Genomic DNA, 27,021 nt, shown 5'->3' on the forward strand with positions numbered 1-27,021 from the left:
CGTGACTGAAACCAGCAGAAACGGAGCAGAGCAGTGAGAGGCGCTTTTGTCACTGCCCCGGCAAGTTTAAAAGGCTGCGTGCACTGCACGGTTAACGAGTCCTCTTCGTCGAAAAAGTCCACAATAAGACCGTAAAATGAAACGTGACCGGAGATTACAAAAACAAGGGTTATTATAATGTCGGGATAGCTAATGCAGGAGAAAGCTTTCAGAAGAGACGCTGAAGTTGCCTGCTTTCTTCTCGACAGGTAAGTCAATTTTAAGGTCTTAATTACAGGCTTTTTTTTTATTTTTATTTTTTTATTAGCCTATATAGACCAGCGTTTCCCAGCGGGGTGACGCGGCACCCCGGGGTGCTTCTGGCGAGAGCAGGGGTGCTGTGTAAAAAAACAATTTTTTACCATCAATCTCGGATCGTCGGAAGTCTCTAATAACAACAAATAATGCGCACAAACTTATAATAAAAATGCAAATCATAAGTTTTCGGCGTTGAATTGCGGAGGTTGCGCTTGCGTGTGATTTTGTTCCCGTGCCTTATTCCCAGTGCGTCCACATAAAGCTGCCTATTTTTCATTGATAGCCTACGCTTACAGTCAAATACACACGAAAACATTGTCACAACGTCCGTCTTGCCGCGTATTCACATAAACACATCGGTTATGTCCGTGCTGCTGTCAACGCAATGCGTGCGATTAATGTTTTTCAGTTTAACACGTTAAAAATATTTAACGCAATTAAAGCAGCATTTTTTTTTCTGTCATCCTTTGGCTAGCGTTACATTATATAATCACGTTCTTCCTCATGCAAATGCTTCTAACCATGCAAGCGAGAGAAAATACAAAAGAGAATGCGCTGTCTGTGATGCTGACACGACGCGCGCCAGACTCGACTTCTCTTTCGCGCTTTCGCTTTGAGTATCCTCATGAGAGCAGTCTTAAATTAGTTAAATAAAGTCTTAAATGAACGTTAAGAGTTGTGAGAAAATGGGACGCGTGTGGGATCCACATGTGACAGTGCAGCAGTGACATCAGAATCAAATAACACTTCATTCATAAAAATATGCCATTAAACAATTATTTGAAATATACTGTCTTTATGATGTTTCTACATTAATTTGGAGATTTACTGTGAAATTATTAGGCTACATAAAATATAGTAAAAACAAGCTATCTTGTGCAATTATAACAAAATTATCCCAATAATTATCACATTATCCCAATTATTATCCCAATAATTATCCCATACACTGAGTGAGCAAACATTTAGGTGAGATTTGCAATGGTAATTGAGCAATGTTTATATATGAATAAAAAGCCTTAATTGAATATGTCATTATTTAAAGTGATCTCTTCAGAAGAAAGTAATGATTTCCTAGATTTTAAATGGATGGACAAAAAAAAATAAGAAAATAATAGAATTTTCATACCTCCGCGCACCCAGTTGATACCGAATGCAATGATTGGATTTTTGGCCCTGACTGAGACTTCCACATTTTTAATGTTTAGACCATATTATTGATTGCTATCAGGGTATGAGAGTTTCAAACAGTAAAACAAAAAGTGTTTATGAAAAACATTGCATAACCTGCTACATTTTAAATTATACAACACATATATAGCCTACCCAACGTGATAAAGATAATTTCCCTCTCGTTTCGACGCCTCACACTCCTGTCCAGTTGGAGGCGGTAATGCACGAATATCTGGTTTGCCCACCGTCAAACAACAAGCGCCATACGAAGAAACAGAAGAAGATTTACAGCGAGCTGTTCGGGTTGAAGTTATCAGATTCACTGCGAATTCTTCATTTTATAAGCAGCAATAATGGCTGAGGACAGAGTTGAACGATCAGATGGACGGATAGTAAAGATGGAGGTTGACTACAGTGTCACTGTAGATCAGCGTCTGCCTGAGTGTGAGAAAATGGCCAGAGTAAGTGTGAATGAGCGGCTGAGTCATGCTACGTGCTAAAGCTAACGTTCATCAAAACATTTCAGCGTTAAACTATATGATTGGTTTATTTAATATAAACCACTGTATCGCGTTTAATGAAAAACGATTGTTTTCATATGCAGACATAGACCTTCCAGGAAATTGCTGTAAAAATAAGCATCTGATTTAGGTTTTTAGCCATAAATACTTCACTGATCATGCCTCATATTTCAGGTGTTTGGTGTTTTAAGCCCCCAACGGCGCCTTCCAGGCAGCGAGGGGATGGGTACGTTTAAGGTTGAGGGTAGGGTTAGGCCTCTAAGGAGCCATTGGGGGCTTAAAACACCATCGAGCCATATTTCACCTGTTTCATAAACAATTACTGCTGGATGCACAATGATATGAGCTTTAACAAAACAACATGCCATAAAGAAACCCTAACATAATCTGTTTTTGTTATTAAGGATGGCAGACTACAAGAGGCCGTCGAGAGTCTGCTGTCACTAGAGAAGCAAACAAGAACTGTAAGTGTTTTACTGTGCTCTGTTTAATTGTAGCTACAATATTCTTAACTCTAAAATGCCCTGCTTTTTGTTTGCATTTGTGCCACTTCTGTCCAGGCTTCAGATATGGTGTCCACCTCCAGGATCTTGGTGGCTATAGTTCAGATATGCTATGAAGCCAAAGACTGGGATGCCTTGAATGAAAACATCATGCTACTGTCTAAGAGAAGAAGCCAGTTGAAGCAGGTAGGAACACTTCTATAAACACCATGGAGCCAGTGATTGAGGTCAAGAATAAGATGCCAAATAAAAATGTTTTTTCAACAACCTGTACCTATATATATTAGCAGAGGTGGGAGTAAGTCACACATGTGCAAGTCACAAGTAAGTCTCAAGTCTTAACCTTCAAGTCTCAAGCAAGTCCAAGTCAATTTTGTGAAAAGCAAGTCAAGTCAAGTCAAGTCACTGCTTTATGTCAAGCAAGTCAAGTCAAGTCGTAGCTTGGGTCACAAGTCACGGCAAGTCATACAAACGTTTGATGATTTCACAGAATTTATATATTAAAATAAGTTAAAACTACGTAAGTTGTGGACTATGGTTTTATTTGCAACATTTTTTTAAATATGCATTTACACATACAGCTGAGTGGTTAAAAATCTAAAAAAGAAATACAATTTCAAACTAGATAGCCTAAAATGTAAATGTAACTGAAATTAGGCCAACATTAAAGCATGAAAAATAAATATGCCTTAAACATTGCAGTAGACCATTAAAAGATATTAAACAATTCACAATTCAAGTATAATGGTTCCTATGCCACCAAATGGCATTCTTCAAACTGGCATCCCCTTTATGGAACATGAACACATCCTTAACAACAAGTTAGATCTTTCCTTTTTAACAAAATAATAACAAGAAAAAAACAGTAATAATTGAATTGACACAAAACTTAAACCTGTCAATCAGGTGGGTTGACTATTGTACATTATTAATCTGTGTGAGTGAGTGATTTATTAATATTTGTGAATATGTGTGTGCATGTGTATGAGTGAAAGGTGTATTGTTTGCATGTCCATGGTTGTGTTTGACTTTCTGTGTGTGTGTGTGTGTGTGTGTGTGTGTGTGTGTGTGTGAGTGTGTGTGTGTGTGTGAGTGTGTGTGTGTGTGAGTGTGTGTGTGTGTGTGTGTGTGTGTGTGTGTGTGTGTGTGTGTGAAAGAGAGAGAGAGAGAGAGAGAGAGAGAGAGAGAGAGAGGTGATTTGATTGAGTGTGATTGATTCATTAATATTTGTGAGTGAATGTGTGTGCGTGTGTATGAGTGAAGAGTGTATTATTTGTTTGCATGTGTGCATGGTTGTGCTTGCAAGTTCGAATTTTTGTTTTGTTTATTTGTGTATGCATGGTTTGGTTCGATAGTCTGTATGTTTTTTTTTCTTTGTGTGTAGGTGTCTTTTTACAATCTTTTATGTGCATCCCCCAAAACTATCCAATTATTAGACACTGTACACATGCTATTATGCTATTAAAGGACAACTCCAGCGCAAAATGAACCTGGGGTGTAATAACACATGGGAACAGAGTCGACCGTTCTCTGGGATTTGTTCTCATGATAATCGAATGTAAAGAGTTTTATCTCTAAAAACTGATTAGCTTATAACGCTAGTATATGGGGCATAGAGTAAGTAAAAAGAAATCGCTAGTTAATACCACTAACAAGGCTCAAAATAGCCCCACACTAACACGGTAGCATAATGAGGGTGCTTGTTAGTGGTATTAACGAACGATTTCTTTTTACTTACTCTATGCCCTATATACTAGCGTTATAAGCTAATCAGTTTTTAGAGATACAACTCTTTACATTCGATTATCATGAAAACAAATCCCAGAGAACGGTAGACTCTGTACCAATGTGTTATTAATTATTATTAAATTACAGTTAATTTTTTTTTATATTTCTTTTAACATTCAAGTCAACCCTGGGATAGCAGACTATATTGGTAGCATATAACTAGACAGTACAAAGGGATGTATGCAGGCAAGAAAAACTGGAATATGGCATATTTTAACATATTTTAACACGATTTTAATTTTCAAGAAATGTTTTGTTTTTCGCTGTGCTTTTGTATGTAAGGGATTATTCAGATCATAAAAAAAATCATTAATCCAAGGCATTCGAATATTATTAGAAATATATAGAAAGCCTTTATTTCATCATGGCTTTAATATTTTAAAATCAGGTGACAAGTAGCTACTTGCACACCTATGCGTTGCGGCTAATGCCTTCGTCAGGGTGTGTGACCTTAAGCCCCTTTCACACAGAGATTCCGGAATATACACGGATAAAGTGACCCGAGATTTGACTCGGGTTAGTTTGATTTAGGTTCATTCACACTGCCAGTGATTTTCCGGAATAAGAGAGTCCGTTTACACACAACCCGTAAAAATCCCGTAAAGACACATGACATCGATGTGACTTTATTGTCTCAGCAGCGTCTTAAGTTTGCTTATGAGCTGCGATTTCTCTCTCGAGAAACCATTGTGCATCTTTTTTCCTCTCTGATTCGATCATAAACTTAAGCATTACATACCATTTCACAGCTGGCGAACGATCCCGCGCTTCAGCGTCATCACTACGACACGCGGCTTTTGTTCACACAGCGGGCGTTCCTGCTGCGTCACGTGATTGTTGCGTGCGTTCAAATACAGATATTTATTTTTAAAAAGACAAGTTATTTCGAGTCATTTACCTCAAGTCCGAGTCAAGTCTCAAGTCATGAATATCAAGTCAAAGTCAAGTCAAGTCTTTTATTAATATTTGTCAAGCAAGTCTCAAGTCCTAAAATTTGCGACTTAAGTCTGACTCGAGTCAAGTCATTGACTCGAGTCCCCCATCTCTGTATATTAGGGCTGTGTATTGGCAAGAATCTGGCGATACGATACGCATCACGATACATGGGTCACGATTCAATATATTGCAATATATTTCGATACTGTGCATAAGGCGATATATTGGGATTTTTTTAAAGTAAAATATATTAAAAATATTTTAAAAAAGACATGATGTGCATAAAAGTCAAAGAAGTTTACTTTAGGTAAACAATTCAGTACACAGAAAATCAAACTGCCAGTTTGGGATTGTGGTTCACAGGTTCTTAGTGAGCAAATTTTTATATGCTCAAGTAGGCCATAATAAAAGAAAATAGGTACATAGCCCCTGTCACAATACAAAACAACAACGTGAACTGGACGAAAATGAATGAAAGTGGATGAAAGTGAACAAAATGAATGTGTCATATTGAAATCAAGTTTTATGTGATAAAAGATTTTAAAAGAACTGGACGTGCGAATGAGGCGAACCGCGCCGCGCTAAACACCTCGTGCCGCAGGACCTCCAGACGCGCGTAAACGCGTCTTTGCATTGACTAACGGTGCGTGTCCACTGGCGCGGTGCGAGCGGAGCGAGCGTTTTCAATTCATTCCTATGGAAGTCGAGCTTCACGCTCGCGCAATGCATTTTGGGATTGACAGCGGACCGGAGAAAGCGTTGAGAGCGACCGAGAGCGTCAAAAGGTTGGGCAGTTCTCGACTTTATGCAAATATCAAGCGAAAAACGCAGTCGGCAGCCAATTGCTGTGAGGTTCGGGATGTGACGTCTGTTTTGAGAGTTTAAAAATATGCAAATTGTGCCGGAGTTTATGCTGGATTTAGTGCGTAAATCATTTTGTTTACAAATTAGACGCTTTGCAGTTGTTATGTATGTTAAAGATTTTATTTTGGATGTGTTCATTGTGATTACATTGGCTGGGTTTATAAAAGTTTATAAAATTGAAAGGATATCTTTGCTTGGTGCAAGCTTATCTATTTCTAAAGGCCTCATTATACTTCTGCGTCGGACCTACGCCAGAGCCTATACGCCGTAGGCAACGTGTTGGTTTTAATTTATACTTCTGTGTCGTTGTCCGCGTTGACGCGCACCTAGGGAGCATGTGAAACCCCGAGGGAGGGGTTCTGGCAGACCAATCACCGCGCTTGTGTCCGCGTAGAATTGACGCGTTGTTACATTTTTGGAGAGGTGCACGTCAGGGTACGCCGTAGGGTACGCGCGCTACACACAGCCTACGACGTAGCTACGGCGGCAGTTCGACGCAGAAGTATAAAACAGGCTTAAATGTAATCGCGTGCATTGCTGGTGATTATACTGTCCGTGTGTTGAAAAAAACTTAGATTAAACACAACAGCAACAGACACACCCCAAAGCGGAGACGTTACAGCGTTGCCAGCGGCACTGAGCGGAGTTTTGCCGCTGTAGTGGACACGCACCGTTACGCCGGTTTCACACCGCAAGCGTCAGCGGCGCGTGAGCAGCGCGTATTTTTTTCGGCGTCCATGTTATTCAATGAGTGCATTCACACCGCGCGCAGAGGCGGCGCGGCAGCGCGTAGCAGGAGCAGAGCAGGAGCAGCAGTGCAGCGATCGTTTCGGCGCCTGGTCTATTTTTGCTGCGCCGCTTACGCTGAATTAAAGTGACAATGCATTGATCATGGCCAAAATACACCGCAGTTTTACCCAAAAAGCGCATTGATGATATCTTTTGTGTTTTAAACAGTCAATCAAATGACCAACAGCAATTTAAAAAGAAAACAAATGTCCAAAAACAAACTTATTGCCCGAACAATAAAAACAAAGACGAACCAAAAGTTATATAAATTAAATGATTAATAAAATAAGCTTCTTGACAAGTCTTTTCTCTTAAATGTATTTGAAAACGAAATAAAGCAATGCCAACTTACCCTGATTGTAGAGTACTCTGTCTATACACACGCCGCGGTTCAGCCGCGCATGACAAACGCTGCCAGTGTGAAAGCAAAACGCGCGTGTCCTGCTCCTGCTCACCATATGCACTGCTCCTGCGCTGCTCACGCTCTGCTAATGCGTGCAGTGTGAAACCGGCGTTAACATTGAAATCACTCGCGCCAGATGCTCTATTCGCTTTTGGTGTGAGCGATGCACGCGATTACATTTAGAAATAGACAAGCTTTGTTTCCAAATGCACCAAGCAAAGATATCCTTTCAGTTGTATAAACTTTTATAAAACCAGCCAATATAATCACAATAAACACATCCAAAATGAAATATTTAACATATAGGCCTATATAACAACTGCACAACGTCTAATTTGTAAACAAAATGATTTACGCACTAAATCCAGCATAAACTCCGGCACAATTTGCATATGTTTAAACTCTCAAGACAGACGTCACATCCCGAACCTCACAGCAATTGGCTGCCGACTGCGTTTTTCGCTTGATATTTGTATAAAGGAACTGCCCAACTTTTTGACGCTCTCGGTCGCTCTCAACACTTTCTCCGGTCCGCTGTCAATCCTACAATGTCCAGTGGACACGCACTGGCGAGCCTGGCGAGCCTGGCGAGGACACTAGTGGTGCGTCTCAGCATAGCTATCTAGTGGTAAGGATTTAAACAACATAAACGTGAACCACTGTCTTACGGTCTTACCATGAATATTTTTGGACGTAAAAAAAAAAATAAAAAAAAATAATAATCGATATTGCGTTTTTGAAAATCAATACAGTATTGCAAAATAAAATATCGCGATACTCAAGTGTATCGATTTTTTCTTACACCCCTAATATATATATATGTATATATATATTTAAGTAATTTCACTTAAATGACAATTAATAGGTAATTTGCATTGCCATTTAAGTGAAATTATTGAACTTAAATATATGAGCTTGATAAAAATGATCATTCTAGAAGAAAATTTTAGATGGCACTTAGAGGCTTTTGCATCTGAACTCTTCATATATATATATATATATATACTACACACACACAAATAAATAAATAATAGAGGGAAGTAATAACAAAGGCAGGTGCATCAATTCAGTACAGCAACTGTAACAATGTATACTCATCATTAGTTTTATTGTATTATTGATTATTATTATATTATTGATTTCCAATATGTGTATTCTAAATAACTTGTTAGAGGATGTTTTACCATTGATTTCCCAGAATTAAATATATAGTTAACATTCTCATAATTTTCCTTTACAGGCTGTTGCAAAGATGGTACAGGAATGTTATACATATGTTGATGCTGAGAGTGACCTGTCAATCAAACTCAGACTCATCGACACGCTACGCACGGTCACTGCTGGAAAGGTCTCAGTTCCTTCTGTTTTTAGATTATTGTACCAGATGTATTTCTTATAAGCTGGATCACTCTACTCCATTGTAATGCCCAGCTTTACTCCTTAATCATGCTGAGTGAATATTAATGTTTTTGCAGATATATGTGGAGATTGAGCGTGCCAGGCTGACTAAAACATTGGCTTGTATCAAAGAAAAAAATGGAGAGGTGAAAGAGGCTGCATCCATTCTCCAGGAACTGCAGGTGAGTCATCATAACTTTTAAGGCCTCAAACTAACTGGAATATTCAGTGTTAGGATGTATACCTGCTGCTGTACAATTCAGCACATACCAAAGAAGGGGTCTTACTGACACTAGAAACAGTACTAGAGAATAGTGGCATTGGACCTGCTTGTATTTGCCCCCCAACCCCAGGCAAAATAAACAGTCTCTTCTGCTAATAATGTGTGCATATATTGTGCGCGCATGTGTGTAACGGAGGCCTGCTAGTGAAAGTGGTGCGAGTAAACCTCACTCAAGAGGTGCAGTAGCGACTGACGTTGAAGACCGCGGTCTTAAGTGTCCTTGTAAGTGTGCCCGCCTCCCATGCTGGACACACTGGTTCGAGTCCCACTTGGAGCAGGGCGAGTAAGACCAGAGGGGTTACATGTGCATAAAGATAGCCACTCTGGACAGAAGTGTATTTCTGTAAGTGTGATCTTTTGTTTTGTTTTTTGTATTTCATAATATTTTGAATTGGCTATTTTATTGGATTGAATTGGCTCATAATGATATTTTAATATATATTTAATATAGCTATATATATATATATATATATATATATACATACAGTGTAGGGCTGTGAAAAGATTAATCGCGATTAATCGCATCCAAAATAAAATTTTGTGTTTACATAATAAATGTGTGTGTACTGTGTATCATTATTTTGTATATATAAATACACACACATGCATGTATTTATTTAAGAAATATTTGCAAGTATATACTGTATATATTTAAATATAATTTATATTATATATAAATATTAATATTTGTATATATAAAGAACACATTTTTCTTAAATATATACATGCAAGTGTGTGTATTTATATATACAAAATAATGATACACAGTACACACACATTTATTATGTAAACACACAAACTTTTATTTTGGATGCGATTAATCGCGATTAATCTTTTCACAGCCCTAATACAGTGTTGGGATGGATACTTTCAAAATGTTAATATTTGTATATATAAAGAACACATTTTTCTTAAATATATACATGCAAGTGTGTGTATTTATATATACAAAATAATGATACACAGTACACACACATTTATTATGTAAACACAAACTTTTATTTTGGATGCGATTAATCGCGATTAATCTTTTCACAGCCCTAATACAGTGTTGGGATGGATACTTTCAAAATGTATTCCGTTACAGAATACATGCCCAAAAATGTAATTTGTAACGTATTCCGTTACGTTACTCAATCTGAGTAATGTATTCTGAATACTTGGATTACTTCCACATTGAATTGCATTTTATAAGTGTCGGACATCAAATCCTGCTTAATAAACAGGCCTATTCTTGTGGGGTGGGGGTGCGGTGATGCGGTGGTGACGCGTATGCCAATAAAGCACCTAAAAGCTGTCACAAAGAACCGGCAAAAGTTATAATTATGAATATGTCAAATATAGAAAGGAGATATTTTAATTGTTTATTAATAAACAAGTGGTTTCTTTGTCAGTGTTGGCTACAAAGATGAAGTTGACGATGCTGACTCGCGATCTTCGCAGTAGCCTAGTGAACGCGCCAGAGAGAAATGCACATTTCATACGGATTACATAAGCAGAGAGTAGTTCTTTCGTGTTGAATTGTTCTGTTTAAAGTAGACATGTCTGTGAGGCAAGTAGGGCCTACTACCTTATACGCTGAGCGCCCGTTTCACACATATTCCGTGTGCAGTGCGTATGCGGATGTTTTATTTCCCTCATATTAAATATAAAACGCATGTAGACCGATATTTTTCTAATGTCTGTACTCCTTTATTAAGGGAGTATGGATATATACAGACGTTTCACTATTGGTATTAATGCATTTTCTGAGAATTTATATTTCAAGTTTTGACTGCACGTATTTAAAAAAAAACAAAAAAAAACGTAGCCTACTTTAAGATGCTTCTTCAGGTTTGAGGTGGAGTCTTTGGATGCTGAAAGGAGGTTGTTTGTTGGCAAGCAGAGGTTGCACTTCACAGTTATATTTCGTTCTCCCTTCTCTTTCCTTAATGTGAAATGCTGTTTGAATTTCCAAGATAGAAACGCATTCTTGCCCTGCTCTGTTGTTCCGGCTCCATCTCTACTTCTAGCTCCCGCTGCTCCTCTTCCGACTCCATTGTGACTGATCACGCAAACCGCGCATTTTTTTTGTTTTCATATTGGGGCCTCTGGGAAGTTGCCTTAATGTATGAGTGAATAAACTCGTGAAACAGAGAAGTATTGTCATGTAATCCATTGATTTCAACAATGTAACTGTATTCTAAATACCAACTATTTCAACTGTAACTGTAACGGAATACAGTTGCTCATAATTTGTATTCTGAATACGTAACGCCGGTACATGTATTCCGTTACTCCCCAACACTTATATATATTATTATTATTATTATTTTTTAATTATTTTTATTTTTTTTACTTTTGATTTTAATTTTAATTTAAAGGTGCTGTATGTAACTTTTCACTCTACTAAAACATAAAAATACCATGTTTGCATATATTGGGGAAACATGCCAAGTTCACATACTCATTTCTCTGAAAAACACTTCCACAGCCAGTTATTTTACTTTGAAATGTGTGTTTCCAGGCTGGAATGTTTGTTTTTGTTTTGGTCTGTGATACTGCACTTTGCCAATTTTCATTGTCTATTGCGCTCGTTCCTGTTGTGTGTGCTCAAACTGGCAACCTGCGTGAGTGTCGAGTCGAGCAGGTGGCAGGAGAAACAATGATCTCCGATATTTTGAAGTGGACTGCAGTACCCATTTTTACTCATTCTTACAGACTGCTCCTTTAATTTTTATTAGATTTAGCTTTACATTTATTTCTGTTTTAGTTTCAGTCATTTTAGTACATCAAATTATTAAAGTTATCATTTCTATATATTTTTTTTATTTCAGCTTTACCTCAAACATGTAGTAATTTTAGTTTTAGCTAACATTAACAACTCTCACAGATCAACCCTCCCCAAAAAAGCCGATAAAATATATAAATATAACAATTTTCCCTAATAATTGATGAACTTATCTTTAATTCCATGCTGATACCTCATATTTTATATTATACAACTGTCTTTTTTTTCTAAATTATATATACAGACACATCCATATATATAAGTCACACAACATCATTTATAATAGATTACTTTTCCATACACAAAACTAAAACGATATATAAACAGGGTCCCCGCGGGTCCTTAAAAAGTCTTAAAACGTCTTAAATAAAATATACGTTTTTTAAGGTCTTAAAATGTATTAAATTTCACTATTTTTTGAAGAGTGGCATTAAATTTCATCTGGGCGGCATTAAATTTCATCTGGCGGAGTTTCTCCTTTTGTCGGGAGAAACTACCGGTATTTTCCATTTCACCAGCGCACGTCCCTGTCTAAAGACAGTAAAAAGTAGCGTGTGCCTATTTGCACAGGCATCTCACACCATTTAGGGGGCAGTACGTGTTTTCCGTAGGCCTGTCAGACGAACAGACGAAGAAGTGTAGTGGCAGACGCGAGCTAAGATAGGGAAGTGCAAATTTAATGATAACTGGCTCGATGATGAGAAATATAGCGGCTGGTTACAAAAAAACGACGGTATACGAAGTGCGGTGGGCTGCAAAGCCCTTGACGCGCATATGAAAGGGGGGAAGCACAAGCGCGACAGTCAGGCAACAACTGTCCCCATTCAGCTGTTTGCCTACATCGAGATTTTTAATCCAAAAAGTCAAGGATAGTCTATCTACATACGTGACTTTCACGTTTCCATGGTAATCAGTCACTCGTGCATCACGCCCAAATGCACGCAACTGCGCGGCCGCGCCGAATAATTTTCATAGAGGTCGCAATGAGTTCAAAACGGCAAAAAAACTCTTCACTCCTTATTCACGAAAAAGTCAAGCACTACAAGTAAGTTGTCATCTATAATTCATGTGGTATTCGAATTGTGTTGCACAATGCGGATAACTCAGCCTATTTCTCTTGTTGAATAATTAACAAGTTTTGTTGTAAATTTAAAATATTCACTAACTGTTTTTATTCGTAATATCTTTTAGTTTCACAGATATATTATCGAAGCCCTTCAAATTAGAATAAACATGGTGATTGTTAATGCTGAATTTGTATTTTCATGCATTAACAGCCTCTATCTGCTTGAATCAGGCAGTAATGTTAGGTTAGATTATGTTTACCATAATTTGTTCACACTTTACAATTAGATAAAATTTGTCTACGTTTGTCTAAATGTTGTCTACAAACTAAGTTCTCTTGAAAAAGCCTAACTAGAAAGTTTGAAGTAGTTTTAAAAGGTTTGCAATTGGAAAGTTTTAGTAAGACTCTGCTAGGCTATTAAGGAAATGTAATTTTGCCAAAATAACAACTTTTATTTTAAGTAAATGTTATTTTTTAAATCAGCTTAATTCAGTGTGATTTTACCATATTATCATGCTTAACACTGATCATTTGAATAATTGTAATGCAATGATCAGATGCAGATATCTAAATCGGAGAATATAACGTTAGGTTTGGGCGGTTGGCCGGTGGATTATTTATTTTTAACAGTGGATTCGAGTGACTAAGTGCACCAGATTAATGAATTTATCTTTAAAATGTACAAAATTTTCTTTTTATTAGCTTACTTTATTAACTAGTAAAATACATGATCAGGATTTTACCATAAGTATATAAAGTATAAGTATACTTTTTTTATAGCCTATAAAGTATACGGTATACTGAACATCTGCATTTCTTTCTTTCTGTTGTATTGCTTTAAAAATAAATAGCATTTTAAGCCAATTAAAGGTGCTGTATGTAGCTTTTCAACCAAAACGAATAATTTTTTTATTGCCTGTGTGTGAAGGGGTTGTAATCTCACATTAAAATTATCCACTTTGCGGGTTTTGCTATTACCTCTGAAAGCAAGTATTCTTATTTTTATGTGAAGGTCCCGGGTCGGATTTACCGCCAGTGACGTCACCTGCATGCGCGCTCCAGAACCTCTCGCCTCGTCTAGCCTACTGACTTTGCACTCAACAGCGACGACACTGCAACTTATGACATGGACTTATGACTTATGCAACTTATGACATGTCTGATAACACTAAGAAACGACCTGCGCCCAGCAAAACACAGACTCCAACACAAACTCCACATATTGATAAAAAACAACAAAAAACGTTTTTTCTGCTGAAGCTCGTAAGGCCAGACGTGAATCGGACGAACTTCGGGTAAAAAACACGGATCAACATCGGCAGGGCATTTGAATAATGGAGAAACCTTATCTACAAACCTAGAATGTACATTTCCTGAAGAAAATGTGAAGTGGTGCTTGCAGTGGCAAAATTCGGCACGGTTGATAGGGTTCCATACTTATCATGGTACGAGCATGGAGCATTAGTTCAACGTCAAGCTGATAAAAGTAGCCTATTATTTTAACGTTGCAGTGGGAGTTTACCTGAGTTTCCAGCATGTTGTGGGATGCTTTGTGTGTTACGTCCGGTTGCGTCTCAGTCTGGCCGGTACCCACAGTGCTCGCTCATAAATTCGAGCACGCGCTTGTAAACTTATTGGTTGCAATCTGAAACATCACCGCTAGAGGCCGCTAAAAACTACATACAGCACCTTTAAAGGGGTCATGAACTGGATTGTTTTATTATTTTATAATGTTGCCTGGGGTGCCCTTATAATGTTAGTATGATTTTTACATAAAAAATTGTCATAATTTATAAATAAAAGCCATTTTTCCAAGCCTGATTTCTGCCTCAGATTTGAACGCTCCGTTTTAAGGGGCGTGTCTGCTGTGAGACTGCAGTGCAAACGCCCACTGCTGTGATTGGCTGACATGCTTGCAATGAAATAGCTAGTATTACAGGAACTCTCTCGAAAACTTTTACTAAGTTTTTACTATTACAGCTATCGAGATTAACAAATCGTGAAAAGTATCGTTTAAAGCATTATATTTAAATCTATTCCATCACATGAAAGGTTGCAGCATGATGCAGATGACAGACAGTCTGTTGATCGCGTGAATAAAGATCTTATCATTGCAACGCAATTTTTGCACTCTCACAAATGCTTACACCAAATCACAATGCAAACACGATGTGAATACACAGTAAGAGCTTCGTTGTGTAGTGTAACAGTGTCATTATTTCATCACGAGTTTGGTGAGTGTCCAGATAAGCTCTCGCGGCTCGCGCTGTGCTGTTTGATTGACAGCTTGGGCGAAAGGGATCGTTCTTTGATCGCTTTCTGTAGGCTATATAATTTAATAACAGTTTAAAAAAAGATTATTTTCATAATACTACGAGAAATTATGTGAAGTTGATCGTTTAGTCACTGATGCATAAACAGTATTGAACGATTTTAAGAGAAATATCTGAACTTGAATAATTACACAGAAATCACTGATCGCAGATCAGGCATTAGAATACACATGGTTACTTACATGTTGCTGGCAGATCCGTGTCGGGGAATTGTGATTGATTTAATAAAGTTTAACCATGCTGGAATCCGAAGGAAGCTTATGACTGTCTTCTTCCACAAACAGGCGCTACACAATATTTAGTCAACAGCATGTTTATTGCTTGTAAGTAGCTCGATCCGGTAGCAATTATCATGTCGTCCTATGTTATTTAGCATGTTTGGGCGAATCGGTGGGCGGGGCTAAACAGGCCGTGTTGAAGTAGGCGTTGATCTTCTTTTGTGGAGGCGGTGTTTTATCCTCTTTGACGTCATTGTTCCCCACTTTGAAAAACTAGTCGTTTGCTGAGCCTGATGTCTATAAAAGCTTTTATTGGACTAACAAGGTAGTTTTCAGTTCTGAAACTTACAGGATATTATTATAGTATGATGATCTCTTATATGTCAAAAGCTCAAGGAAACTTTGATTTCTCAGTTCATCACCCCTTTAAGGAAAAACCTGTCAACAAGCCTGAAAAAAGATTTGGTAGTTATTCTGTCCCCCTCACTTTTGAAATGATGGCTAGGCTACGGCCCTGAGGCTAACATTACAGCCGCGTTGGTGTCTTTGGGGCACCATTTTACATTCTCCCCAACTAATACACTGAAGGCTGAAATGCTGTGGGTTTTGCACACGGTTAACCGACATCACTCCTATACATCCAACGAAGACATGAGCACTTCAGGGCAATGTTCCCTGAGGAATGTGCAAAAACATTTAGTTGTGGCAGGGACAAAACCTCTTCTCTTACTCGATTTGGACTTGTTCAGTACATAAAAAGGGGACTTCTGTCAAGTGTGAATCAAGGCAGCTTCGTTGTCATGTTTGACGAAAGCATGAATTGGACCACCAAAGGCTATTAAGACTATTTGCACTGTTGCTCAAATACAAATGTGCTTTGTTAACCTTAACACCCTAGAGTGTCATTTTTATATATATATATTTTCCATGGTAATGGTCTTAATTTTTATTCTTGAAGGTCTTAAAAAGGTCTTAAAAGTCATTAAATTTGTTGATCAAAAATGTGCAGATACCCTGATAAATCAAAAGGAACTTTAGAAAAATAATTACAATATATTAGTTTAAAAAGATAGGATACATCAAGGGTAGTAATATATTCATTTAAGACAACATTGATTGAATATATTTTTGTGTTTTTTTAACATATTCATGTTATAGAAAAAATTATAATTTTTTGTGAACTATCATTCAAAACTTCTATAAATTCATGTATCGTTGGTGCCACAGGCTACAACCAATTCTTCATAATTATTTTCGTAGAAAGCAACTAAGATTATTTTAAACAAATATTAGTAATCTGTTGCTGTAGTATTTTTGGGTATTAAACCCAAATAAAGTACCTCAAAAGTCAATGGAATTTCAAGATCCACTACACATTTTACAATTTCGTTTTTTTTTTTTTTTTTGCAAGTTATGTTTTTGGTCTTTTTGTGCCTTTATTTGATAGGACAGTAGAGATTTTGACAGGAAATCATGGGGTGGAGAGAGAGGGGAAGGGGATCGGCAAAGGACCTCGAGCTGGGAATCGAACTCGGGTTGCCGGAGGCGCAGTTGCGCTATATGTCGGCGCGTTAACCATGGGGCTATTGGCGCCGACATACATTTTACAATTTCATTGACATTCTTTCAAAACACAACTATATGATGTCTTTCTTAATGTACAAAATTGTATGTGTTTATATAACTTATGATCTTGGCGTTACAAACTAAAAAGTGCAGTTACTTTAATTTGTTGTTTAACCTGAAGCATTCACACTTTGCACTTGATTTGAACAGAAATTTCTCAAGCTCTTACTCTCTACAGGTGGAGACATATGGCTCAATGGAGAAGAAGGAGAAGGCAGAGTTCATTCTGGAGCAGATGAGGCTGTGCATTGCTGTGAAGGACTACATTCGCACACAGATCATTAGCAAAAAGATCAACACTAAGTTCTTCCAGGATGAGGGCTCTGAGGTTTTCATCCTCTTTTTGAGGAAACTTTGATTCTGCTCTTGTATTTCTCTGATTCATTTTCAGTTAATAATATTGGTGGGAGGTCCGTTCAGTTTTACCATTTACATAAACGCTTGCTTTTCTTGCTTGTCTAGGATTTGAAACTGAAATATTATAATCTGATGATTCAAGTTGATCTGCACGAGGGCTCCTACCTGTCCATATGCAAACATTACCGAGCCATATATGACACTCCTTGTATACTAGAAGACACATCCAAATGGCAGCAGGTACTTTGCCTTTTCTTTTTAACTTTGCTGTTCAGCTTAGTAATGCAAAGAAACGTTAGCTTTGTTTCAATCCACATATTTTTTTACCAGGCATCCGCATGCAAGATAGCATGACACCTTTTTTTATTGCGTTTCATCTGCATTCTCTGAAACGCAAGTATGATGTAGGAAAAATTAGCCACAGTGGCTTCCCCGATTGCAGCAACTTCCATTTTGCACCAATTTTCCAGGAAGGGACGATTTTGTTATCTTGAATACATACAATACGCTGCTTTATTCGCAAAAGTTTTATGCGATATTGAAATTTTTCCCACAAGATAAATTCACAACTTGGATGTAAACATAGCTACAGTCGGTTCTTTTGCAATCTAGTGCTTTTTGAAAACTGAAAAGGTCTCATGTATCTTTTAGGCTCTCAAGAGTGTGGTGCTCTACGTGATTTTGGCTCCTTATGACAATGAACAGTCGGATTTAGTTCATAGAATCAGCCTTGACAAGAAACTGGAGGAAATACCCAAATACAGGTAAATGAGCCAAAACAAACTGGGAGTTTTCTGCAAGAGTTCAGAGATATGTTTCAGCAGTCAGCCAGCCACAAGCATAATAGTAAATTCAGGTGGAGGTGTTTATCTTTTTTCATTCTTCCCTGGCAGGGATCTCCTGAAACAATTCACCACCATGGAGCTGATGCGCTGGTCGTCTGTAGTGGAGGATTATGGAAAGGAACTGAGGGAGGGTTCCATGGAAACTCCTGACACTGATGTCTTCACCTACTCGGAAGAGGGAGAAAAGAGATGGAAGGACCTGAAAAATAGAGTGGTAGAACATGTGAGTAAGGCTTATTTTTGCTGATATGTGAAGCCAAGCTTCATTTACATCTGCTCATGTGACTCTCTTAAAAGAAAAATTCACTCCAAAGGAAATTTTTCATTAGTTGTTGTTGGTCAAAACCCATGACTTTCTTACACAAAAGGAGGGTTATAAAGTGTTGTACTGGTTGCTCTCTTCCATGCCATTACAAAGAAAGGTCACTGAGGTTTTTAAAGGGTTAGTTCACCCAAAAATTTAAATTCTGTCATTAATTACTTATCCTCATGTCATTCCACACCCGCGAGACATTTATTCATCTTCAGAACACAAATTAGCATTCTGTCCCTCCATTGGGAGCTATGCAACTACTACATTCAAGGTCCAGAACTGTAGTAGGAAAGACATAAAGTAATCCATGTGACTGCAGTGGTTTAACTTAAATTTTATGAAGCGGCACAAGCGTTTGTTTGCAAAAAAAAAAAAAAAAAAAAAGAACCGTTTTATTACAACTTTTTACTCGTGCACACGTAACGCACAAAAGACTGAATGTGATTCAATGTACTCACGGTGAAGTAATTTAAAAAATAAATAAATAATTTTTTTTAAAAAGAAGTTGGAAATACCTTTGCAGTGATTATACAGTTAACGAACATCCAGAGGCCGTACACTGTGCTGACAGCGACAGTTAGATGAATGTCAATGAAATAATAAACTAAGAGCAATATCGTCAAAAATATAGATTTTTCGATACATATCGATACTGAAATATTTAAAACGCTTCCAATACTAATTTTTCACAGAATAGATACACGATACCAGCTGCGCTTTCTCGCTCTCTAATCTCTCCGACAGCGAGTTGACACACACACACACACACACACACACACGCGCATCCCTTCGCTCACTCATTTAATTTGCTCTGGATGAATATTGAATTTCAGTGTGGGATTAGGCATATTGTGCAGAATTTTACTCATTCCCGCAGATTTTTTACTCGCACCCAAATTGTGCGCACATAAAGCCTCCTCTCAGTACTAAATTGAGTTCTTTTTCGCTGCTTATTGTGCTTAAACAGTCAAATACACACAAAATAATGTCAAAAGGCCAGTCTTGGGGAGTGTTCATGTCATTTGTTTCAACGCATGTGTAACAGTTAATGGGCCCATGTGTCAGGTCTCAAAGTGACAGCAGCCTAATATACTGCCAATTTACGAGATAAAACTATACATGGCAGTTTTTCCCCAAGGTATCGATGGCCACAATTTTGACAGTGAAAATGATGAGTGGCTAGTAACTTTGGAAAACCACTAGCAACAGTGGCTGGTGAGCAAAAAGTGTCAAGCCCTGGTTATGAAAGTATATTTGAGACTATAGACTATGTAGATCTGGCTATGTGAAACTATAGTTTGATTTAATCCCTTGCCTTTGCATGACACTTTGAAGTTACAGAACAGAGTGGATTTGAATATTGTAAAAGCATTTGTTTCATGTGTCATAGAATGGAAGAGAGACTCTCATAAGCACACGTTGTCATATTCTTTTGATTTTTCTGGCAAAAATTATTATATATTTTGACAGTAAACCGCCAGGAGCCTTTAAAGCAGTTCAGTTCCAACCCTGTCCCAACACACTTGTTTGTGATTATCAAGTGTTCCTGAATATCTTAATTAGCTGGTTCAAGTGAATTTGATTAGGTTTGGAGTAGGGCTGAACGATTTTGGAAAATAATCTAATTGCGATTAGTTTTACCAATATTGCGATTGCGATTTAATATGCGATTATTTTTTAAGATCTTTATCTTTTCTATTATTTCAACAAAAACAAGCAATACATCATTGTAAAATAGGATGGGAATCTTTAGGCACCTCATGAGCCGATCAAATTTTTTTCTTATTAATTAATCTTATTAATAAAACTTAAAATATTTATAATTATAAGTACTTTTAAAAAGAAATACACATTAAAAAAATAAATGTTCATCTCTTTTGAAATATAAGATGTGGTTTGTCCTGTCTGTTAAAATAACTGACTGCGTTTACATTAATTTCGCGTCATAAAAGCATTTTGAAATGCAAGTACATTTAACCACGTAGACGGAGTCGCTCACAGCCGCATGCTCAAGTGCTCTTCGCAAAGCGCGTGTGACTATTTGAAACTGAATGCAGCTTCTGTCGGTGATTTTCATATTTTTAATATATAAGCCAACTGCATTCCAAAAGACATATGATGCCTTCGTAGAGCATTTGTAAGGAAAATACCGGCGCCGGCGGGCGAGACTTCAAGAGTAACATCAAGCAAAGCACGCGTGACGCGTATCTTTGCAATGCAGCCCGCGAATGTCCTTGTAATTCGCTTCAACTTCTCCGAACTTTATGAAAGATTATTTTTCGGAAGGTTCGAGTGGTGTCGTGTGTGCGTGTGTGTGTGTGAGACAGAGGAATTAGAAGCAAGCAGAAGGTTGTTTATAAAGCACACGCAGCGTAATCACGTATCTGTGTTTAAAACTAAGCTCAGACTCTATTCTGAAATTATCTGAATAGATACAAAATCGTTAGAGAGAATCTATAACACAATATCACATAAATTAAACACAAACTGTTCTTTCCTGTAGCCTATGCCAGGTCTATAATAGCGTGCCAAGTTGATGCTTCCTCCGTAGTGCAGACTGCTTTACGCTCGCGTGTCACGTGACCAAAGTTTAATCGCAGCTTTTGCGGTTAGAAAATCGTGTTTCATCATATCGCGATATTATCGCAAATGCAATTAATCGTTCAGCCCTAGTTTGGAGCTAATCTTTGCAGAAGCATACCTGACTTAAATAGTCTTCTTTTTTGGCTTCTCATTATAAATCTGGTGAACTTTTTTAATTATTATATATATTTTTTTAATGTAGTTCATAAACTTGGTGCATAATTGTTTGTTACTTGTATTGATACAAATGAAAGTACACCCTCTCTGAATTCTATGATTTTAGTCTGACATATTACACTGTCATTATTTAACAAAAACTAGACCAAAATTAAGTAATGTGGGAAAATCTAAAGCTGCGTTTACACTGCGAAATTGGGTCATGCAACAGGACAGTGATCCCAGAAGCTCAATAGCAAAAGTGCAACAGATTGGTGGAAAAAGAAAAGAATCAAGGTGTTTCAATGGCCCAGTCAAAATCCAGACCTTAACCTGAATTTAATGCTGTGGCAGAACCTTAAGAGAACTGTGCATAAACAAATGCCCACAACCCGCAATAAATTGAAGCAACATTGTAAAGAAAAGTGGGCCAAAATTCACCCACAACAATGTGAGAATGATTGTCACAGAAAATGATTACTTCAAGTTATTGCTACTAAAGGTGGTTCTACAAGCTATTAAATCATGGGGTGTACTAAGTTTTTTCACACATGGTGTCTAAATTTTGTCTTTATTTTTGTTAAATAATGAGACAGTGTAATATGTTGTGTTGTTGTTCGTCTTAGGTTGTATTTACCTAATTTTATGACCTGCTAATGACCAGCTGATTTTTTTATTATGTCCTAATACGTAAAACCAAAAATTCAAAGAGGGTGTATGTCACAGGTTAACCTGTTCACTGTAACTTGGACTTACAAACATACAACTATATCACTTGTTCTGTGCTGTTGCCGGCAAATTAAAGGCACACTGTGCAGTTTCCGTTTTTCTTAAACAGCGACCTCTAGAGTCGCTGTGGAGTACTTGTATTTAACGTTACTGTCGTAAATGCCACTCACGCAGAGCCGTCTCTGCACTCCTCTGACCGTGCTTTCTTCGTTTTCATCGTCGACTCTGCCATGATTCACGTCTGAAATGCGTGCTAGTGTCTTCCATAGAGGCTGCTTCATATGTTGTTGATGTATTTGACGTTGTATGGAGTTTTGTTTTTTTCAGTCTAAAGTTTGTGTTCTAGTTTTCAACTCTTTATAGTCTGTTTTCTTAAAGTTTGTCAGTTTTTTTCCTAAAATAACAAAATGCCAGAACACACAATAATTTATGTGATAATTATCTTTATTTTCCCACAAATTTTCCACAAACCTTGTTGCAGTTAAACTTCCCGGTTCACTCTCTATACAACCACTCTAAACTAGTTTTTTCCTGTTGAGCCCCTTTCACACAGCACGTTGATCCCGGGAAATTGCTGTAAAATTGCTAGAGTGCCTTCTGTGTGAACTAGGGGTGCACGATTCAGAAAATTTCACGATTCGATTCGATACCGATTTTTAGTCCCAAGATTCGATTCAAAAACGATTCTCGATTAAAAAAAACGATTCACAGTATGTAAATGTAGTTGACTTTTTCCTGTGTGATTGCAGTAGACATACAATTTAAAAGAAAAGAAATAACAAATTAAATGAAGTTTGATATTACTTTGTCTTCATAAAAAATTTTGCAACTAAACAGTGCAAGTAAACAAAAAAAAAAATATTTAAGTTTTAATTCAAGTTTAAATTAAAACTTAAATATATTTTTTTTTTTGTCAGATCAAACAAACAATACAGCTAAATGTAGTTTAAGGAGTAGGCTATTGACGGCAAAATAGGCTACAGAATATTTCGTTCTGTATTGACAGGTGCAATTTTTGAAAATCGATAAAAAAAATAAATACAATAAGCCTACATTATATCTGCATTTGTCAAAACCTAGACTTTCAAACATCAAAATGTCATTTATTAATATGAATATTCGTGTCAAAATTACATATAAACATTCTATTTTGCCTGGAAACGCTTCCAACACGCTTGCGTGTCACGAGAAAAATAGGCGTCGGTTCTATTTCATGCACGCGTTTTCCGCACGACTCGGGCCACACCTGAGACGCGCGTGTCACGCAGGCTGTGTGCAAGCTCTAACCTGTTAATGGGAGCCGAAATAAAAACAGACACGCCACACAGCCAGCCAGCCAGCCAGCTCCTTCTGCTCCGCTTCTGCTGCACTTCTTCTTTTGGCTATGACAAGAGTGTGCAGGCGTAGTGCAAGTGTGAATTCGATGCTGCGCCATCTATGGGAATGGCAAGCTAGACTAATTTCAGGACAATACCAAAAAATATATATTTCAAAAAAAATAAAAAACAAGAATCGATTTTTGGAATTCTATGAATCGATTTTGAATCGGTAAAGTTTGAATCGCGATTCATATGTGAATCGATTTTTTTGCCCACCCCTAGTGTGAACGCAAACGTTCGCCAGTTTTGTGGAATGGTACGCGATGCGTTAGTGTATGACCGAATCCAGAAAAAAATGCTGGAGCGTGGTTTCTCGAGATTGAAAGCACAGATCATTATTAAACTTAAGATGCTGTGTAAAAAAATCCACCAAGTGCTCGACTACAATGGAAAGAGCGGTAGCGGAAAATTAGACTGGCCTTTCTACAACGCTTCCTGACGTCACGTGTCTTTACGGGATCTTTACGGAATGTGTGTTAATGCACTCAAAGATTCCGGAAAATCACTTGCAGTATGAATGAACCAAAATCAAACGATCCCAGGACACATTATTCGTGTATTTTCTGGAATCTCTATGTGAAAGGGGCTTTGTTATGCCCTATAGGTGGGGCTTCAGCCTATAAATAGGCTTGCTGGCTGAAAGGATTTTAGTTCTGATTGTGGACTTCTGAGCAGTGTTGAGAACTTGGGCCATTTGGTTTAGCCAAAATTACAAAACTTTTTGTACTGTTTTTATTTATTTTTTGTTTTCTCCTGCACTGTAAATATTTTTGCACCTTCCAATAAAACAGCATTTTTGGATTATTCATCAACTTTTTGTACAGCACGCCATTTATTTTTTCCACTGCTACTGGTTGGCCTTCCTACAGTGTATTTTATTTTTTGACTATATATGTAAATTGGTACACATTGTTCTCATTCGGCTGAACAACTTGTTCACTGACATTCATTAGCTTCACTCAGGTTGGAAATTTTGGAGTTTGTGAATGTGGTGAACTTCTAAATGCTCCTCCTAGGGAATTCATTGTCATCAAATTTGGTTAACCTTATACCAAGACATTGAAGAATAATAGGTTGTGAATGGAGTTTTGATAAGTGGTTTTGTCCTGGTGACGTAACCAATTTATGGTGAAAAAAGGGAAACCGGAATGATCTTGTATCTTCTGCATGCATTGAACTGTATGTTTGTTCGCCCTGTGTAGTCATCTGAGTCATTTAAATGATATAGTGAATAAATGAGTGAACTTATCTAGTTTTTTTTTTTTTTTTTAGCTATTATTTGCTTTTTTGTCATTAAATTGCTAATTGATATTGTTTTTCTGTCCATTACCAGAACATCAGAATAATGGCAAAGTATTACACAAGCATCACAATGGGGAGAATGGCAGGACTGCTTGACCTCTCAATTGATGTGAGTTCTGTCATTAAATAAAATATAACTTTTTTTGATGCTGCTTTCTGCTTGGTTTGAGGGATTTTTCAGTCACAGTGATACAAATTTATTTAATGGTGCATTACATTTAATTAAGGCTATCGATTTGTTTAATGCTGTAATATCCCTCCCCCACCCCGCTCTTAATAATAACTCATCAGAATTGAAAGCATTTTAACATTTCAATGAATGTTGTAGTATTCATCTTGCATGTTTGTCGTTCTTGTAGGAATCAGAGGAGTTCTTATCAAACCTGGTGGTCAATAAGACCATCTATGCGAAAGTGGACCGCCTCGCTGGTATCATTAATTTCCAAAGGCCTAAAGACCCTAATGATCTTCTGAATGACTGGTCTCAAAAACTGAACTCTCTCATGTCTCTGGTCAACAAAACCACTCATCTCATTGCCAAAGAAGAGATGATCCACAACCTCCAGTAGAGGCTGTCGGGGAGACCTTGGTACACATTTTCTTTTTATTTCACCTTGAAACATCTGATTGAACGAATGTTAAATAAATGTTTGCTGTCATTGCTTCTGTTTAAATTGTTTAAATTGTTATATACAACGAGGTGACAGAGAACAACGTTAGTTTCAGTCATTAGTTTTACACGGCACTTAATATTACTGTGTTTTGTGTTTAACTCTGACTCTAGTTGTAACTCCATGTGAAGCCTCCTAACCGCAGTGACACCCAATTTCCCTTTGTATTAAATAAATGCCTTGTATTCCTTTCAGACATTATAGAAAAAAATGCATAATAAGATTGGTGTTCATATGTTGCTCCAGCATGCACATTAAACCTTTTTGGAAATAATTCTGTGTTTGTTCATTTACCATTAAGGGGAAATACAGGCAACTTCAGTTTATTACTACTATTATTATTAAACTGGCGAATAATACTTCCTGATTTACATAATATTCTTAATGAGCATATTTTAGCTTCCACCAGACACTAAAATATTATATATTAAGTTTATTTGGTTTCGCAAATAATCCATGGAAGTCATTACAATAGTTTTTATATTTATAGTTTTTATACAGTTACCTATACTGTTATAACCACTGAATGCATCAAATGCCCCTGTTCAGATGGTTTGTCTGAAACATTGTGGCATAAATCTTTTTTCATTTGTTTAAATTCCATTTGTCCTAAACACTAATCTTTCATGACTTTTATGTCAAATGGAAATGGAAGCAGGTATAATCACATCTATGAAAAATGAGACGACTTCTCCTTGAAAACGTTTACTTTGAGTCAGCTTGTGTTTGCTGTGTATGTAACTAAATGGAAGAGATGGATAAAAAGATTATACAGCTGTACAGGTATGTTTCACAGACAATATCTAGTTTCATACTTTGTTTGTTGACAATGACCGCAGACTTGTACGCCCATACACATACACAGTGTCAGAATAAAGGCCTATACTTAAAGGATTATGTTAAAGGGTAACTAAACCCTAAAACAACTTTTTTTTAGTTAATGATCTGTAAGACTGAATCAATGAACAGCATTAATAAAGCGCCAAAGTCATTTTTTGACATTTGGGTATAGTGTTTTAATTCTACAATATATGGTTTAAAAACGTCTGAGTGCTGCCCTCTTCAGGTTGAACGGTGGCTACTGCAGTTGAATTTTCCTATTGGAAGTTGTGGTGCCCTGTGAGTGACATAAGAGGGTACCAGCTAACCACGCCCTTGCCTACAGAGACCATGGGCCCGTTCTTCGTACGTCGCTAACTCAGTTAGCTGGATTTGATTGTTGACGATTTGGCATGATCTTGGATTGTTTGGTTCTTCGAAGCTCATCCTAGACTTGTTGTCATAGCAACAGGTGCGCAAGCTTAAACCTGCTCGGGAGCAGGCTTATTTCATGTAAACAGGATTAGACTGCGGCTTCATAAGCGGAGCTGATGCGGGAAGTCCAGCGCAGCGCGATAGTGCACTTTCTGAGATATATTTTTTCTCGTGACTCGTGAGATTGTCGTTTACATTATTAATTTGTTGGAAACGCACATTTATTTTCGACTTGTCGGAGTCGGGCTTTATTGCACAAACTGTTTGCATTTCCCTATGAATATTTGCGAGTGGATCTTTCCTTTACACTATTGGAGATGCGAAGAACTTGATGGAAAGTGCTGTCTGTCGTGTCATTCGGAGTTTAAAAAGCAGTTTTAGGTTTTTTTTGTGGCATTTCCAAGCAAGACCCAATGTTGTAAAGAAGTTTTTTTTTTAGGCTATCATAATTTTTTATGAAGATC

At 37.3% G+C, this 27,021-nt stretch overlaps 1 protein-coding gene across 3 annotated transcripts in view; it reads left to right on the forward strand.

The window, feature by feature from the left end:
- Positions 1 to 1,707: 1,707 nt before the first annotated feature.
- Positions 1,708 to 27,021, forward strand: part of psmd12 (proteasome 26S subunit, non-ATPase 12) — a 30,755-nt gene continuing 5,441 nt past the window's right edge. For 2 of the 3 annotated variants that reach the window (XM_079883309.1, XM_079883310.1), the window contains exons 1-11: positions 1,708 to 1,931; positions 2,396 to 2,455; positions 2,552 to 2,680; positions 8,515 to 8,622; positions 8,750 to 8,854; positions 17,147 to 17,296; positions 17,431 to 17,565; positions 17,977 to 18,089; positions 18,219 to 18,393; positions 24,664 to 24,741; positions 24,992 to 25,221. In XM_079883309.1, coding sequence (XP_079739435.1) covers positions 1,824 to 1,931; positions 2,396 to 2,455; positions 2,552 to 2,680; positions 8,515 to 8,622; positions 8,750 to 8,854; positions 17,147 to 17,296; positions 17,431 to 17,565; positions 17,977 to 18,089; positions 18,219 to 18,393; positions 24,664 to 24,741; positions 24,992 to 25,201 — 1,371 coding nt within the window. In that variant the 5' untranslated portion in view covers positions 1,708 to 1,823 and the 3' untranslated portion in view covers positions 25,202 to 25,221. Of the gene's footprint in view, positions 1,932 to 2,395; positions 2,456 to 2,551; positions 2,681 to 8,514; positions 8,623 to 8,749; positions 8,855 to 17,146; positions 17,297 to 17,430; positions 17,566 to 17,976; positions 18,090 to 18,218; positions 18,394 to 24,663; positions 24,742 to 24,991; positions 25,578 to 27,021 lie in introns of those variants that run through there. The other variant, XM_079883308.1, reaches the window with a different exon arrangement.

This window comes from Squalius cephalus (genome assembly GCF_949319135.1).
Source record: "Squalius cephalus genome assembly, chromosome: 10".
Taxonomy (NCBI): domain Eukaryota; kingdom Metazoa; phylum Chordata; class Actinopteri; order Cypriniformes; family Leuciscidae; genus Squalius; species Squalius cephalus.